At 41.2% G+C, this 15,774-nt stretch overlaps 1 protein-coding gene and 1 non-coding gene across 4 annotated transcripts in view; one reads left to right on the top strand and one right to left on the bottom strand.

Annotated features, from left to right (window-relative positions):
• The window catches only part of IL17RD (interleukin 17 receptor D), a 73,381-nt gene that overhangs the window by 11,831 nt on the left and 45,776 nt on the right, over positions 1–15,774 (bottom strand). For all 3 annotated transcript variants that reach the window (XM_089781204.1, XM_089781205.1, XM_075938872.2), the window contains 8 exons: positions 10,999–11,124; positions 7,543–7,661; positions 6,955–7,075; positions 5,810–5,854; positions 5,560–5,711; positions 3,735–3,800; positions 1,402–1,456; positions 279–389 (listed from right to left, as the gene is read on the bottom strand). In XM_089781204.1, the coding sequence (XP_089637330.1) occupies positions 279–389; positions 1,402–1,456; positions 3,735–3,800; positions 5,560–5,711; positions 5,810–5,854; positions 6,955–7,075; positions 7,543–7,661; positions 10,999–11,124 (795 nt within the window). The remainder of the gene's footprint in view (positions 1–278; positions 390–1,401; positions 1,457–3,734; positions 3,801–5,559; positions 5,712–5,809; positions 5,855–6,954; positions 7,076–7,542; positions 7,662–10,998; positions 11,125–15,774) is intronic.
• Positions 623–711, top strand: LOC112547079 (small nucleolar RNA SNORA17). Its single transcript, XR_003090830.1, has one exon. It is a non-coding gene; the product is annotated as a small nucleolar RNA SNORA17 (small nucleolar RNA).

The following is a 15,774-nucleotide window of genomic DNA, read 5'->3' on the forward strand; positions in this document are numbered from 1 at the left end:
ATATGTTTTCTTCTCACACAACCTATCTTATCCTGCTGGATTTTGCAATGAAGTCATAATGCAAGACACAATATTTATTCAGGGGAGCAAATCAACACCAAGTTTTACAAGTTTGCTATAAGTTCGAGTAGATGCAAAGGTTGGGAGTAGAGGGTTTGAAAAAAAAAGCTCTTATGATAACGAAATCTGTTTTAAATAAACCTATTTTCCCCTTCAGATTTGTTGCAATAAGCAAATTCTCCTTCAAATGAAACAACATACCAAAAATCCCATCATACCTTGTTGTTTTTTACGGCACATCACTGTGAAAAGCGTTGCAAATGCTGAGATGACAACTAAAGGAACAGTAATGGCAATGGCCCTTATTGGTCCAGCCCACGGGGAATGTACTTCGAAAAATAAAGCAGAATTAGAAAGCAAGTTATGGTGCCATTATCTAACCTCATCTTCAAACTTGGTACTGATAACCACTGCAGCACATTGTCATCAAATAATTTTCAAATATACAAATATACAGCTAAAATCTGAGCACTTTCCAATAATGCATTAAATGAGGTGACTAACATCTATTACATGCGGTTTGCTCTGTCTCATTCTTTCCCCAGGGAAAGAACTATTTTATTTTGCCTCTATTTATTTTTTAAATGCACATGCTGCTATGTGTTTATGTTAAGAGATGGCAGATTGAAGAAATGAGACTTGAATTGCAATGAAGTTAGTGAAGTTTCTATGGCCGTTGATGTCTGAGGTAATTTGGTCTGTGGTCTTAAATTAAGCCACAAAGAAAGCTCTGTCTCCTGCATAGATAAGTCTAATCTTATGATTGAAAGTTCCATTTTGCTTGAGGAGCAAGTTGTCACCCACAGTCTTCATCTCCTCATGGGATCTTTCCAAAACTTGTATGTACGGTAACTAATGTATAACTTTATTTTGTGTGTAACTACATAAGTGCTACATTTAGGCTGCTTACATGTTTGCATGTCACTATTTCCACGCTCTGCTTGCCAGCTACTATGTGCATTTGACTAAGATACAGTCTTATCAGTTTTTAACCTGATTTTTCACATTAGTGTATACAGCAAAAATTATTTTCCAGTAAGGATTCCTAGTTGTAAAATATGTTGATGTAAAACCACTAACAGTCAAAAACATATTTACACTTCCTTTACTTTATCTTGCTAAATTTGTCTTTGCAATTATTTACAAGCAAAAATGGAAGTAAAAACCACAGATATACAAAAGCAATATTATTTTTTGTCAAACAGTTCATAGTGAGTCTACATTTAGAAACATGGTCAAACCCCATTAGACCTGACTATCACCATTATTATGGCAAATTATCTTTTACACAAATTATCACTGGAAATGAGTACATATTGACTTTAAAAAGAAAATTTTTACCTGGCTTTAGTGCATATTGCATTGTTTTCCTTGTTGTGTTGGTGTCATCTACCAGCTTTAAAAAAGAAAATTCTCATTTTAAATACTGGAAAAGGTATAGAAAAATAAATTTTGCAATGTGAAAAACACTACAATAATCCTGAACAGCAGAACTAAGGGAGGTCACTAATTGCAAATGACCAATGAGAAGTACCTAGAATCAGTTATTTTTCTGATAAGATCAGGGATGAGTAAAGTATGAATCATATTGTTGTAAAACCAGAATACTGTGCTCAAATAAAAGTGGTCTATTAAAAAAGGAAACAATCCAATCTAGTGAATGTCCAAGACAAAGGAAATAGGTGATAAGACGGAAGGAGGAGGAATGGGAGTGAGATGCAAGAGGTAAAGGTCATATGAATAGGCATTGTATTTTTTATAAAATTGGAGATGGCCAATTTTTTCACAATAAGCAAAAATACACAAAACATTTTAAATAAAAATTTTCATGAACATTTTTGCCTTTTCTACCCCAACTCAAATAAAACAGCTTTTACTTCAGGGATCCAAAGACCCAAGTTACCTCACTGGGTCCAAAGCCCCTGATTCCATTATTTTATGTTATTGAATGATCATATTACAATAGTGACTCAGTCAGCTTTTTACCATTTGAATCTGGCCAGGAGGTTGCAACCTTTTGTTTTGAACACAGATCTTTCTGCTTCTATTCATGCTTTTTCTTTTTAATCTGAAGATTAGAATATTAAAAAGTGCTCTCCATGTGGCTACATTGTAAAACCATTTGAAGACTGAGGGCATGTCTATATTACAGGTGGATACACATTGCAGTAATCAATCCACTGGGGGTGAATTTAGCAGGTCTAGTAAGGACAGGCTAAATTGACCACCAAACATCCTCCTATCAACTACAGTACTCCAACAGAACAAGAAACTTAAGATAAATTGATGGGAGAATTTCTCCTGTTGACCCAGCATGGTGTAGACACAACAGTAAGTCGACCTAACGTATATCAACGCCAGCTACATTATTCATATAGTTGTAATTGTATAACTTAGGTCGACTTTACCCCGTAGTGTAGACCAGCCATGAGTTGGTGCAAAACACAGCAGCTTGCTTACTGAATAGAGGATCTCACTAGAAGCATATTGTATAAGGTATTCCCGAATTTGCATTGGCTGTTTACTGGTCCCAGGGTACAGTTTAAAATGCTGGTTAGAATCCCTAAAGTCCTAAACACCCTGAGACCTGCTGCCTAAGATGCCAGCGACATCTGATTCCATGACATACTGCCAAGTTGTGGTCAGCAGAGACATTTGAACTGTATGCCCCTTATCAGCAAGACAGGTCATTCCCTGCGAGAGGTTCAGGACTCAGGAACCCACTTCATTTTTTGGTCTGAAGTAGCCACAATTTAGGGACTTCTCAGTCATGCTGCAACAGGATTAAAGGTTTGTTAGTGGAATGATGGTGTAGTGGAGTAAGAAGGAGCTGGTTTTTTTAAGCTGCCTGCCTCAGGTGGCTGAGTTGTGCTATTTTTCCTTGTCTGATTGTTTGTTTGTTTTTAAACACTGTCTCGGTAATATGTTGTCAAGCCACCTAGAGTCTTTGTTTAGGAGTTTTCTTTCCTGTAGAATCTCAGGGTTATGAACTCTTTGGGAATGGAAGTTGTTTGTAACTCTGAAATGCTCATAACTCTGAACAAAACGTTATGATTTTTCAAGTTTACAACTGAACATTAACTTCATATAGCTCTGAAACTTTACTATGCAGAAGAAAAATACCACTTTCCCTTTATTTTTAATAGTTTATGTTTAACACAGTACTGTGCTATATTTGCTTTTTTTCCCCTTTTGTCTTTGCTGCTGCCTGATTGAATTCTTCTGGTTCCAAATGAGGTGTATGGTTGACTGCTCAGTTCATAACTCTGAGGTTATGGTATATTATTATTATTTAAAACTAAAGAAAAAAAGCAACATTTACTATATAATTAAGAGGGGTCAGAGCTCCATATTTCTGATTAGGATTTTGGTTTGGTGCACAGAAGAAATGCAGCAGTGACCAGTGCTTGGGAAAGCAGAGAGATTGCGATTTGTACCTGGCTTCTGCATGAGGAAGATGCAACACAGGGGGTGCTTTTTGCTCTTTTTCCACTACTGCACAGCCAAGCAAGGCCCAAGCATGATCTGACCTAAAAATGAATTTGCCCCACTGAATTCAGTGAGGGTGCAGAGGCTTTAAATTATAGCAGAATGAGACTCTCCGTGTTTTATTTGCAACTAATTTATTATTTTACTTCTTTAGCTGCATTGAATTAACTCTTCACAAATATTACCTCAATGATGTAATCCCCTGGAGCTACATTCTGAAGAACACAACTTGTGATATCCATGCTTTGTTCCTGTAAAGAAAAGGAAGAAAGTAATTTTAAAAGTAGTTCACATGTCTTATAAAGCTAACAGAAAATGCATTTACAGCAATGTTACTGATTTGGACATTCACATTTCCACCATGTACACAGGCACCTTCTATCAAACAAAACCCAACTGAAGATTGATAAAGAAATACAAACCTTTCTACTCAAATGTCTCAGAACTGGAATCGGGCCACCAAAGGCCTATGAAAGTTTCAGGTAACAAATAAATTCTACACTATACCTTGAAGCTCATTAACCTCAGGATCTGGTGGCCTGCTTGGCTGATCAGGCACCAGGCACTCATCACTGAACAAACCACCACCTGCCATGGAGTATTTAACTGACAAAATGAAAACAACTCAGCAGACAGCAACTACCTTAATAAGTGATCTCTAATCGCTAAAGGTCTGATTCCCTTCTGCTCTGCACCTTATGTAGACATTCACATCAGCGCAATATTTGGGCACATTTCGCAGCACCTTCACAGTTGTGTAAATATCTTCACAAATAACAGAATGTCAGTGAATTTGGCCTAAAGATTTATATTGTAAACTCTGATGAGCAAGTACTGTACTTCCCTAAATGTCTGCATATCGCCTAGAACACACTGGATCCTACGGTAACAAAAAAGGGTAATAAAATTGGAAACTAACTTTAAACATACTGACATGACTGTATCAATAGACAGTTATGCTATCCACTCACCCAGTTTAAAGGTCTTGTCTACAATATCATGTCTGTTGGCATACATGTCACTCAGGGGTGTAAAAAAAACCCACACCCTGAATGACATAAGTTACACTGACAGAAGCACCAGTGTAAACAGTACTATGTCAGTGGGAGAGTGTCTCCTGCCAACATAACAAGTAGCTACCACTGCTCATGAAGGTGGCTTTATTATGTTGACATAGATCTTATTGTGGTGCAGCTGCATCAGTACAGCTGTGCCATCGTAAGCTCCCTAGTAATAGACATGCACTAAATAATAGATACATGTCAACTTACCAACAATACCAGTAGGAAAGATGAAACACTACCCAGTGTTCAGCAAAATAAACCTACATCATTGCCATGATTCTGTGATACACATTTCCTATAAAGCATTGTCCTTTATGATTTTATTTTTGGTTAACTCTGACTTTAGCACTTCATTTCTCATCAGAGATCTAAAGGGCATCAGCTCTGTGAATTTTTCTAACAACATTAGAAGATTTTTACTAAAGATTGAATTATTCCAGAACACCAAAATTTTCCCATTTCTCTTGCTTTGGACAAGATTCCACCCCTCCACCCAGAGTCTGAATGGCACTTGTATTGGGCCCACAGAGACCACAAGCTACAATTTCCTCATCCACCAATGCCATCTCATCTCTCTTCTACACATGAAAGGAAGTTTAATAGTTTAATTACAAGGAGGAACACCTTGGGGAGTTGACAATATTTAAGGAAGTGAAATTCTGTTCAGAAGCATATAAAAGAGGAAAATATGAATTACAATGATAAATTCAAGTACAATTAAATCTGCTAATTAATTTGTAGCCCTTTGGGGGGCAAAAACACCATCTTGTCATGTATTTATTCAGCATCTAGCACAATGGGGCCTCAGTCTTGGTTTGGGCCAATAGCTACTACCAAAATACAAATAATGTAAAAATCCTTTATATTTTATAAACATGTGAAACGCTAAGGTCATCTAGAATGTTTAAGAATTACTACAAATCATTAAAGGATTTGCAAAACTTACTTGTCTGCAGGTCTTTTGTTTAAAGGATCCTTCATCCTTAAGTTTGTAGTGAAGATAGTAATATTTAAAGCCGAAGTTGTGAGGTGCATGATCGAAAGACACTTGCATGTTAAAACCTTGTTGGGTAATATTCAGATTCCTGGGCTTCCAGACTGTCAGAGGAGAGATATTTATGGATTGGAAAACTATTATTTCATGAACCATGAAAATTTTGAACATGAATGAATGGAAAATACTATATTTTACTTACAGGGTTTGCAGGCAAGGTTTTCTGGCTGTAGCAACAATTCACATGCTACAAACACACATACAAAAGGAGTATTAATGATAAAGATTAGGTTATTCAACTGCTATAATCCATAAAGAGAAAGAGGAAATAAAAGGCAGAAAAATGGGAGCAATTTCATATTTTTATTATGTAGCATTTCCCCAGATATTTCAGATTTTGCCATATTTAGCAAGCTCAGCATTCTTGTCACTGCTCAAATCACTCTCCACCTTTACACACACAAAAACAGCCTACCTAGTTTCTCCAAAATAAGCAATATGTGAGTATGGCTGAAATAAGCTAACTTATCACAAACACATTTATTGGACTATAATTAAAATGTTATATTAGTCAGCATCACAAAAGCAGACTGGAAATACCAAATCATTTCAGACAAATTATTTAAACTATTTTAAAAACATTTTAGAGGAAAGAAAATCCTGAAATGTGCATGTTCTCAGCAAGGAAGAAGAAAAAAAAACGATTGCCAAGATTTTTTTTAAAAAACCCTGTACTTAAAGTTATGTGCCTGTGCCCAAATATAGGCACTTAAGGCTTGTCCTCATAAGAAAAATGGACCATGATATCTATTTCAGAATAGCTATTCTGGATTAACTCCGTATATGGATATTCTTTTCCAGGCCTCTGCTACACAGACTACTACTTTTGCCCATTTCTTTGAAGTGGTTTTATAATTTGGACTTTTGTCCACTATAGACCAATCTGTTGTCTGAAAACTCATTTTATGTGCCTCAATGTGAACCTCAGCTCTACGCTCACAGCAGGTAGTTCCTCTCCAGCAACTTATCCCCTTAAATACTGCCTCTTCTGTTTTCCTGACTGAGGCCAGATCTACAACAGGAAATTAGGTCTGTATAACTATATTGCTCAGAGGTGTGAAAATTCTACACCTCTGAAAGATGCAGATAAACCAACCTAACCCTTGATGAGGACAGTACTAGTGAGACTTCTCACATCAATTTAGTTACTTAGGGAGGTGGAGAACCTATACTAAAATGAGAATTATGGGGCACCACTACAGCAATTTAAATTTAGTCAAGCTGTAAAGAAAGAAAAATAAAATGGGGGAGGGTAAAGAGGAGGAAGATGATATGCATGATACTTACGTCGAGTTCTGAAGAAAAATGGGTGGTAATTACTTTCATTTTTAATGGAAGGAAAAGGAACAATCTTTACAAAATAATCAGTTTCAAATTTCAGATTTAGGAAAGGCTGAGATTCCATTCCCTAAAAACAAATATACATAATGATATAGTGATATTTGCTTAAGTAATCTGCCATGGTCATTTAAGGATACTATTTTAACACAGCCCACAATTCTCCTGGACATGAACAGAAATTTAAGTGTTTTAGGAATCCTATGACCTCACCCTCTCTTGACAACTGTCTACTGCTTGCAGGAAGCCCAGCTGGGTTCTGCACTGGTAAAGGAGTGCCCACCTGCTACATGGTTCCTCAGATTAACCTCCTCCTCACTGCAGTGAAGTTGCTGGTTCCATCAACAGGGCAACCTCAAGTGACAGGGAGTGAGGGATAGATTTGCCCCAAAATTAAAAAGATTATGACTAAAAAAAGAAATTGCTGGCTAGTAAATAGCAAGTTTAAAAAAAAATTAAGAAAACACAAATGTCTCTTTTCAGCCCACATACAGGATCAAACCAATAATGAAATTTTCCCTAAAGCACATCACTTACTGTTCTTTTAAAACCAGAGTTGAGCTGCTTTGGGTCTTTTAAAACCATTTGCTGACACTGTCTTCCCTCTGATTTTAACTCTTCAAGTACTACTCGAAATCCTTTCAGGAATTCAATCCCTGCAGATGTTTAATTAAAATACAAACATTTCAAAACCACATTTCACTATGTGTGGTGCAGTTTTAAAGTACTATAGTTATTAAAAAACAAGCCCTAACTATCCCTATCACCTTTATATATGGTGTTTGCGTACCTGTCAGTTGGCCATAAATAATAATAATTCTGGACTGTGTGTCTGTATAGTATTTACTCAATGGTGTCCTCACCTCAATTGGTCCTTTGGGTTTTACCGTAATACAAATAAATAAAATCAACAGCAGCAGCAGCTTCAATAATTTTTGTTCACTTTTGCCATTATTAGCAGTAAAAACAATTTTGTAACATTTTTGTTCGCAAAGAATGGAAGTGCTGCTTCCATATCGTGTTCCTTTCATTTATGAGACCACTGGATTAGTGTGTCTGGATCAGGGATGGGCAATAATTTTTGATGGGGGATGGGGCACTCCAAGATTTTGGAAAGTGGTCAAGGGCTGCACTCTTCCATGATATTAAAGGAGGAGGTGCGGGGCCTGAGATGGAGCTTGGATGCAGAAGGGAGCCTGAGATAAGGGATTTCAGTGCAGGAGCAGGCGTGGGGTCTGGGAGGGAGTTTGGGTGAAGGAGGCAGTTGTGACCTGGAGCACTGGACTGGGGTGCAGGGGTGTTGGTTGTGACTAGGGCAAGAAATTGGGGTGCAGAGAAAATAATGGAAAAGGTGGGGGTTGTGTTTCAAGCGGTGGTGTCTGTTGGGACCGGGACATAAGGTTGGGGGACAAAGGAGACTGGGTTACAGCAGGGAGGGGAGGTGCTTGGCTCTGGGGAAGGAAAAGGGAGGCAAGGGGAGGGAGATTGGGTTGGGAGTATGACCCTGTGATGGGTCTGCTGGGACTCGCACTGCGTCCGGCGAGGGGGGGTTGCCGGAGAACGGCACGGTGAGCAGTGAACCCTCCGCTGCTTTGCGGGGAGGCGGGGGAAGCTCCGTGCAGCCGCTGGTAATGGGCCGGCAACCTGCAAACGGGGGCAGAGGAGGGGGGCAAGGCGTCTGGCGAGGGGGAGTCAGTGGGGAACCCTCCGCTGCTTTGCAGGGAGGCGGGAGAAGCCCTGCGCAGCTGTCGGCGACAGGCCAGCCTGCAAGTGGGGGTGGAGGAAAGGGGGCAAGGTGTCCGGCAACGGGGAGTCAATAGGGAACTGCATGGCAAGTGGCGAACCCTTCGCCACTTTGCAGGGAGGCAGGGGAAGCCCCGCACAGCTGCCATCAATGGGCTGGCTGGGGAAATCGTGTTATTCCGGGGACGGTCGTGCAATTCAAAAAACATTCCCTAAAAAAAAAAAATCGTGCTATCGCGAAAATGTGTTAAGCGGGCACGTGTTAAATGAGGAATTACTGTATTCAGCTTTCAAGAGATTGCTTGTTTTTATATTAAAAATGTTCAAGAAATGACGTTTTGAATGCTTTGTACTCAGTTTGCAAAATCTTAATCCATAATGAGAAGTTCATTTCTTTTAAAAGAAAAAACTATTGAGTGGCTGAGATCAGGGTTTGAACTGTAGCACTGCAAACATAGAGCAATTACAGGTTGTACCTCCCTTAACTGGGATTCTCTGGTCCAGCAACATCCATGGTCCGGCATGACTATGGATATTCCTGGACCACAGAACCCAGGAACAGGAACGTCTGGTGGCGGGGCAGGAACACGGTATGGATTACCAGCGACTCAGCAGGAAGCCCAGCGTCGGGAGTGGGAGGGGCAGCACGATGGAGAGTCCTAACCTCAGCAGCTGGGGAGCTCCAGATGCAGCTTGGGAGCTGTGACCCCGGCAGTGGCCATGGAGCTCCAGCCACAGCTCTGCTGGGGTTGCGGAGCTCGGCTGCAGAGACAAGCAGCTGCAGAGCTCTGGCCCCAGCTCCGGCTATGCTGCTCCAGCCCTGGCAGCAGCGGGGACAGCAGCAGCTAGAAAGCCCTGGGACTGAGGCAGCAGGGGGCCAGGCTGCCATAGTCTGGTGGCAGCAGGGCAGCATGGGGGCCATAAGAACAGGGACCTCCCCTGGTCCAGCAAATCCCCTCATTCAGGACCAGTTAGGTCCTGAGGGTGCTGGACAAAAGAGGTAGGGTTGCCAGATGATTTCAACAAAAATACTGGACACACTTGACATTACATCACAATCTACATTACATCTTATTTAGAAATTACCAGACATTTATATTTTCTCATTTATATTTTTTCAATTTGTTTCCCCAACAGAAAGCTCTACTCAAATGTCCGGTTCAAAACCGGACACCTGGCAACCTTAAAAGGAGGTCCAGCCTGTACGGTCGTAACATTTTAACATAGCCTTGGAAAACGAAGTCATCTTAACTATGTTTCTAGGAAGTGTGAAAAACACTCTGGTACAAGTCAAAAGTCTTCTGTTTGCCTAGTGCTGAGCAGTTTATGTCCACTTAGCTATCATCTTTCAGGAAGGAGGATTACCTATGGTAATGGAAGAAACCCACTCGCTGCCATAGGTGGTGTCTATCCTGAAGCCGTGCCACTGTGGCACTTCAAGTGTAGATAAATCCATACATATTCATATTGACACTGTATCAATCCTTTATGGGGAATAAACAAAATACCAAAACCTATTCTGATACAGAACTAATTACACCAAAGCATCTGTAGTTAACCAATAAATGCAAAAAATTCAAAGTTAAGAGGCTGGGGGAAGAGTAGGGGGTAACAGAAACCATTTTTTGTCTTAATTTCAAAACCGGTTATCTGTTAGACGTCACCCTTAATGGATGATGATTCCTGGGTAATGGTTAACCGTTATCTGGCAGTGGTCTGCCATGGGCGGAGGGCTGCCAGCTTCCAAACCATGCAGGCCAGGAGCTAGAAGTCTCCCCCTCATCTCCCAGCTGTTGTGTTCAGCCCCATGCGAGGCTGCCAACTCCCAGATGCATGGGCTGGGAGCCGGCAGCCCAGCGCAGGGCTGGAAGCAGAGTACCCGCACCCATTTTAATCAGTTAACTGGTTAAACTTAACGTTTAAGTGGTCAATTAATTAAATGGGATTTTATATCTCTAATAACTTTTATATTTTTTTAAACTGTAACTGTTTAAATGGTATAAAATTATTTTAAGGTTATGTTTTGCTTGTAGAAATATGAGACTATTTAAAAAAATAAAATTGTAATAGCCTGTTTGCTGAACACACATTCCAACAGAGTATACGCTTGTTGTGTATATAACTCAGTTACATTAATCAGGCCTTAATTAACATGAAAAGAAAAGACAAGTAATTTTAAATTAATATAATCATTAAGAGATTATTACAAAAGAGATGGTGAGTTAAACTGTTTTGTTCTCTAACACTTACCAAGTAGATTTGCTGTCCAAAGGATTGTAACTGCAACTTGTTCAGAACATGCATACTGGCTAATTGTTATATTTTGTACATCTCCAATCACATGTTTTCCCACTGAATTAAAATAAGGAGTGCAATCTAAAAACATTGAGAAACAAATCACTTAAATAAAATATATAGACTAATCTTCTCTTGTTCTAATTCACAAACTAACACAGGTCAACCTCTGGAAAGCCTTGTTCATGCTATTAGTCCCAATAATATTTATGTATGTGAGCAAAGTGAGCAAGATTCAGTTTATTCCTTAACGTTTTTTGAAGAATAATCATACTTAATAACAGGTTTTTCAAATGCATCATTGTACTTCTATATCTATAGCATAATAAGTCTGCAGTGGGGTTTTAGTTGCAGGATAATTAAAAACAATGTTAGGGATGTAATAATATAGTTGATTAACCAGTTAATGCTATAGACAACATACATTTCCCCGCTCCCCTCCCTTGCCAGTACATTTTTTAGTAGGCTGGCCAGCCGCGCAGCTCAGTCCCAGCTTGCGCCAGGTCTGGGACCTACCTCTTCTGTGGACCTGCATTTAAAGTGTATCAGGATACAGACAGGCAGGCAACTTGGTTCAGTTCCAGTTTGCGCCAGGTCCAGGAGGTCAGACTCCATCCTGAACAGCGGCTGCTGCCTCCCTGTGCTGCTGTGCCTGTATCAGAGGCAGCACCGCAGAGTGACAGGCAGCCGGTCCATGAGGGGAACTGGTTTTTAAATTGATTCCTCTTGTGAACCAGCTCCCACCTGGTACCCCACGCTGCTGTCTCTGATACAGAGGCAGCAGCATGGAGTGGCAGGGGGCTCTTTGAGAGTGGAGCCAAAGTGCACTGGCTGCCAGCCTGACCTCCAGGGACTATAGAATAGTCGAGTAACTGATAAGAATTCATGAGGTTACCTGACTATTCAACTAACCAATATTTAACGTCCCTTTTGGGTGAATGTACTACTCCATCAGATCAAACTTCAATGTATTATTTACATAAAGCAGTCTGGTTTAATTATCTTTTTTTCCCATTATTTTTTTTATGAACAATTATTAATACAATCCCACTGTTTCTCAATAATTCAGCTACCTGGCCTAAAGATGGCTTAACAGGCTTTGCTCCCACCACCTCTGAGAAAGAGAGACACACTGACAGAAAATAGCTTAACTTCACAAAATAAGATTTCATAACACTGGTAGTTAAACCACAAACTAAGTCACACCTGGCTATTTCCTTAACACACCAAATATTGGGTAATTTGTTTATGATATCACATGCAGTACAGATGGACTGGATGACTACAAAGTGTAGGATACCTACAATGGAAGCTGCAGTTTCCAAAGGGAAGCAACATTTGTTACTCCCCAGTACACAAGAAAAGGGATTTTTCCCCCAAATCTTCCTTGTCTTGCTCTACATAATCTCCTAAAACATCAGACACACAGGATACACCTACACAGCAGGATTATTTTGGAGTAACTGACATTATTCAAAATAATGCATTGTGCATCTACACTACAAGCCTTTATTTCAAAATAATGTCAAGCTGGAGGACTTCTTACTCCAACTCACGGTAACCCTCATTTCATGAGGAATAAGGGAAGTCAAAGGAAGAGTGTTCTGCTGTGCAGACAGCACTAAAAGCCGAATTAAGCTATTTCAGAAGCAACTGACATAGTTGAGGTTGAGTAGCTTAAAAAACAGAAGTCAAACAAAACTATTTCAAAGTTTACTTTTTAACCTCCCATGGTTTTTATATCAATCTCATTGAATTTGTGTATGTGTGTGTGGGTGTCTTAATCGTGATTTATGAATGCTTGTATTTTGCAATGCCAGAATTTTGTCTATGTGGCATAGTAATGCAATTCCCTACTTGTAAAAAATCTACTAAATTTGAAAAAAAGAAGTGTTGAATTGCTCTTCTAAGTTTCTAGTGCCTAATTTTAATAATCAGTTATTCAAAATCTGATGTTAGGTACTAGACTTTATTATGCTTGCAAAGGAAGTCAACTGATATAATCAAGCCAATGCAGAAAATAAGAATTTAAATCAAATACACTCCATTGAAAACTACGATTTCCAGGGAGAATAATTAATCACACTACCTGAATCTTTGAAGTGGGCTTTTTATTTCACCATGAATGACAAGGATGAGCTATTTGGCTCCTTTAGGTAACTGTTGCACAATTCAGAACAACATATTTTGTACTTTGAGAAAATTGAGCAATTAGTTCCCGTTAAGTGGGATTCGTTGCTGAAAGTCAACCAAATGACAGCATGAATTTCCTCTTAGGAGAATAGAAATATCTCTTTCAATGGAAAATTTGGAGTAACAACTTCTTGCAAGGTCTGGATTCAATTAACAGTCTTGCCTAAGATTTTGGATCCAAGTTACTAAAATGCTATGCTGAAATAATAATTTGCCAAAATGCAATGTAGCACAAAATGTCTCAGGATTGAATGTGAGTTCCTGATTTGAAATACAGCAGTGAAGAATTTGCAGGCTTTACAGGGAGGCATTTCTTCTGTTAAACATTTATTTATTTTCTCACATTGAACAAATTATTTAGCCCCTTCCATGAAGTGTCTTACTTCATGGACAGGCTATGCAACAAAAGAAAAGCCTTTAAAAAAATCTATTTTCTATTTAAAGGAACTTGACTCTGTTTGCCCCCAAACTGTATACAGTAATTCCTCATTTAACGCTATAGATATGTTTCAGAAAATGATCGTGTTAAGTGAAAACGTGTCATGCGGAGTCAATTTTTCCATTGAAAATAATGGAAAAGGTGGGGGTTGCGTTTCAAGCGGTGGTGTCTGTTGGGACCAGGACATAAGGTCGGGGGAAAAAGGGGACTGGGTTACAGTAGGAAGGGGAGGTGTTTGGCTCTGGGGAAGGAAAGGGGAGGAGAGGAGAGGGGGATCGGGTTGGGAGTATGCCCCAGTGATGGGTCTGCTGGGACCCGCACTGCATCCAACAAGGGGGGAGGTCGCCGGGGAATGGCACAGCGAGCAGTGAACCCTCTGCCGCTTTGCAGGGAGGCGGGGGAAGCCGCCAGCGATGGGCTGGCTGGGAAACCCAGCCACCAGCCTGCAAGCAGGGGCAGAAGAGAGGGGGCAAGGCATCTGGCAAGGGGGAGTCAGCGGGGAACAGTGTAGCAAGTGGCGAACCCTCCGCCGCTTTGCAGGGAGGTGGGGGAAGCCTTGCACAGCTGCTGGCAATGGGCTGGCTGGGGAAATCTTGTTATTCCGGGGACAGTCGTGTAATTCAAAAAAACGTTCCCTAAAAAAAAAATCGTGCTATCGCGAAAACGTGTTAAGCGGGCATGTGTTAAAGGAGGAATTACTGTATTTCAGAAAAACAAGCTTTTACAAAGATTAAAACAAGCACTTCTTTTCATGAATATAAAGAGACAGAAGGTTCTTTCAATTGGATGAACTACTTATTTTAATTAATAACATTCCCCAATATTTTTTCCACTCAAACATTGGGCATCCTGCTAATAAATGAATCAGAAAATGAAACAGACTGATGCAGACCAACTTGTACTGTCCAAGCTGTGAAATAAAGGAAGTAAGTGAAATACACAAATAGTACAAACTATATTAGCTTTTAAAACTTTTTTAGTATACAGGCAGTCCCCGGGTTACGTACAAGATAGGGACTGTAGGTTTGTTCTTAAGTTGAATCTGTATGTAAGTCAGAACTGGCGTCCAGATTCAGCCGCTGCTGAAACTGACCGCCAGTTCTGACTTACATACAGAAGCAACTTAAAAACCCCAAGCGTCCCCAAGTCAGCTGCTGCTGAAACTGATCAGCAGCTGATTCCAGGAAGCCCGGGGAAGAGCAACTCTGCCTCGGGCTTCCTGTAGTCAGCGCTGGTCAGTTTCAGCAGCGGCTGAATCAGAACCAGAGCAGCTGGGGTGCTGCTGGGTTGGTCCAGTAGCGCCCAGAGCGGCGCTGCGGGACCGACCGGCAGCGCCCCAGCTGCTCTGCCACAGGTGTCTGGAGAAAAGCCTAGTCTGCTGGGGGGGGAGCGTACTAGCTGCGCCCCCCCCCCACCCCAGCAGACCAGGAAAACGCGGGCGGCGGACCGAGACGCACCGTGGTCCCGCCGCCTGGGTCCTCCGCGGCTTTGCTCCCAGTCTCCCTGGTCTGCTGGAGACCAGCAGACCAGGGAGACAGGGAGCAAAGCCTCTGAGGACGCCGGCAGCGGGACAGCAGCGGGGTGCCTGGGCTGCCCGAGACCCCCCGCGGCTTTGCAAAGCCGCGGGGGGGCTCGGGCAGCGAGGCACTGCAAAGCCGGGGGGTGGGGGGGGGCTCGGGCAGCCCAGGCGCTCCTGGGCTGCCCCGCTGCCCGAGCCCCTCCGGGGCTTTGCTCCGCATCTTCCTGGTCTGCAGACCAGGGAGACGCGGAGCAGCTTTTCTCGCCCGGAGTACACGGGCGGCGGGACCGCGAGGTCCCGCAGTCCGTGTACTCCGGGGCAGCCCCGTTCGTAACTGCGGATCCGACATAAGTCGGATCCGTGTAAGTCGGGGACTGCCTGTAGTACATATACTATGGAAGGAAAACCTTTTAAAACTGTAGCCTTACAGGTTCCTTTTAAAATCAATACTAATTTTCAATCCTTAAATCAATACTCATTTTAGAGTGTAAATATGTCATCCTTTCATAGAGATTAAAGAAAAATTAAGCAATGTAAAATTTGGCATAATGGAACCCTGCTTTACATGGCATAAGTTTTA

The sequence above is a fragment of the Pelodiscus sinensis genome, chromosome 11, assembly GCF_052426305.1.
Source record: "Pelodiscus sinensis isolate ZL-2025 chromosome 11, ASM5242630v1, whole genome shotgun sequence".
NCBI lineage: Eukaryota > Metazoa > Chordata > Testudines > Trionychidae > Pelodiscus > Pelodiscus sinensis.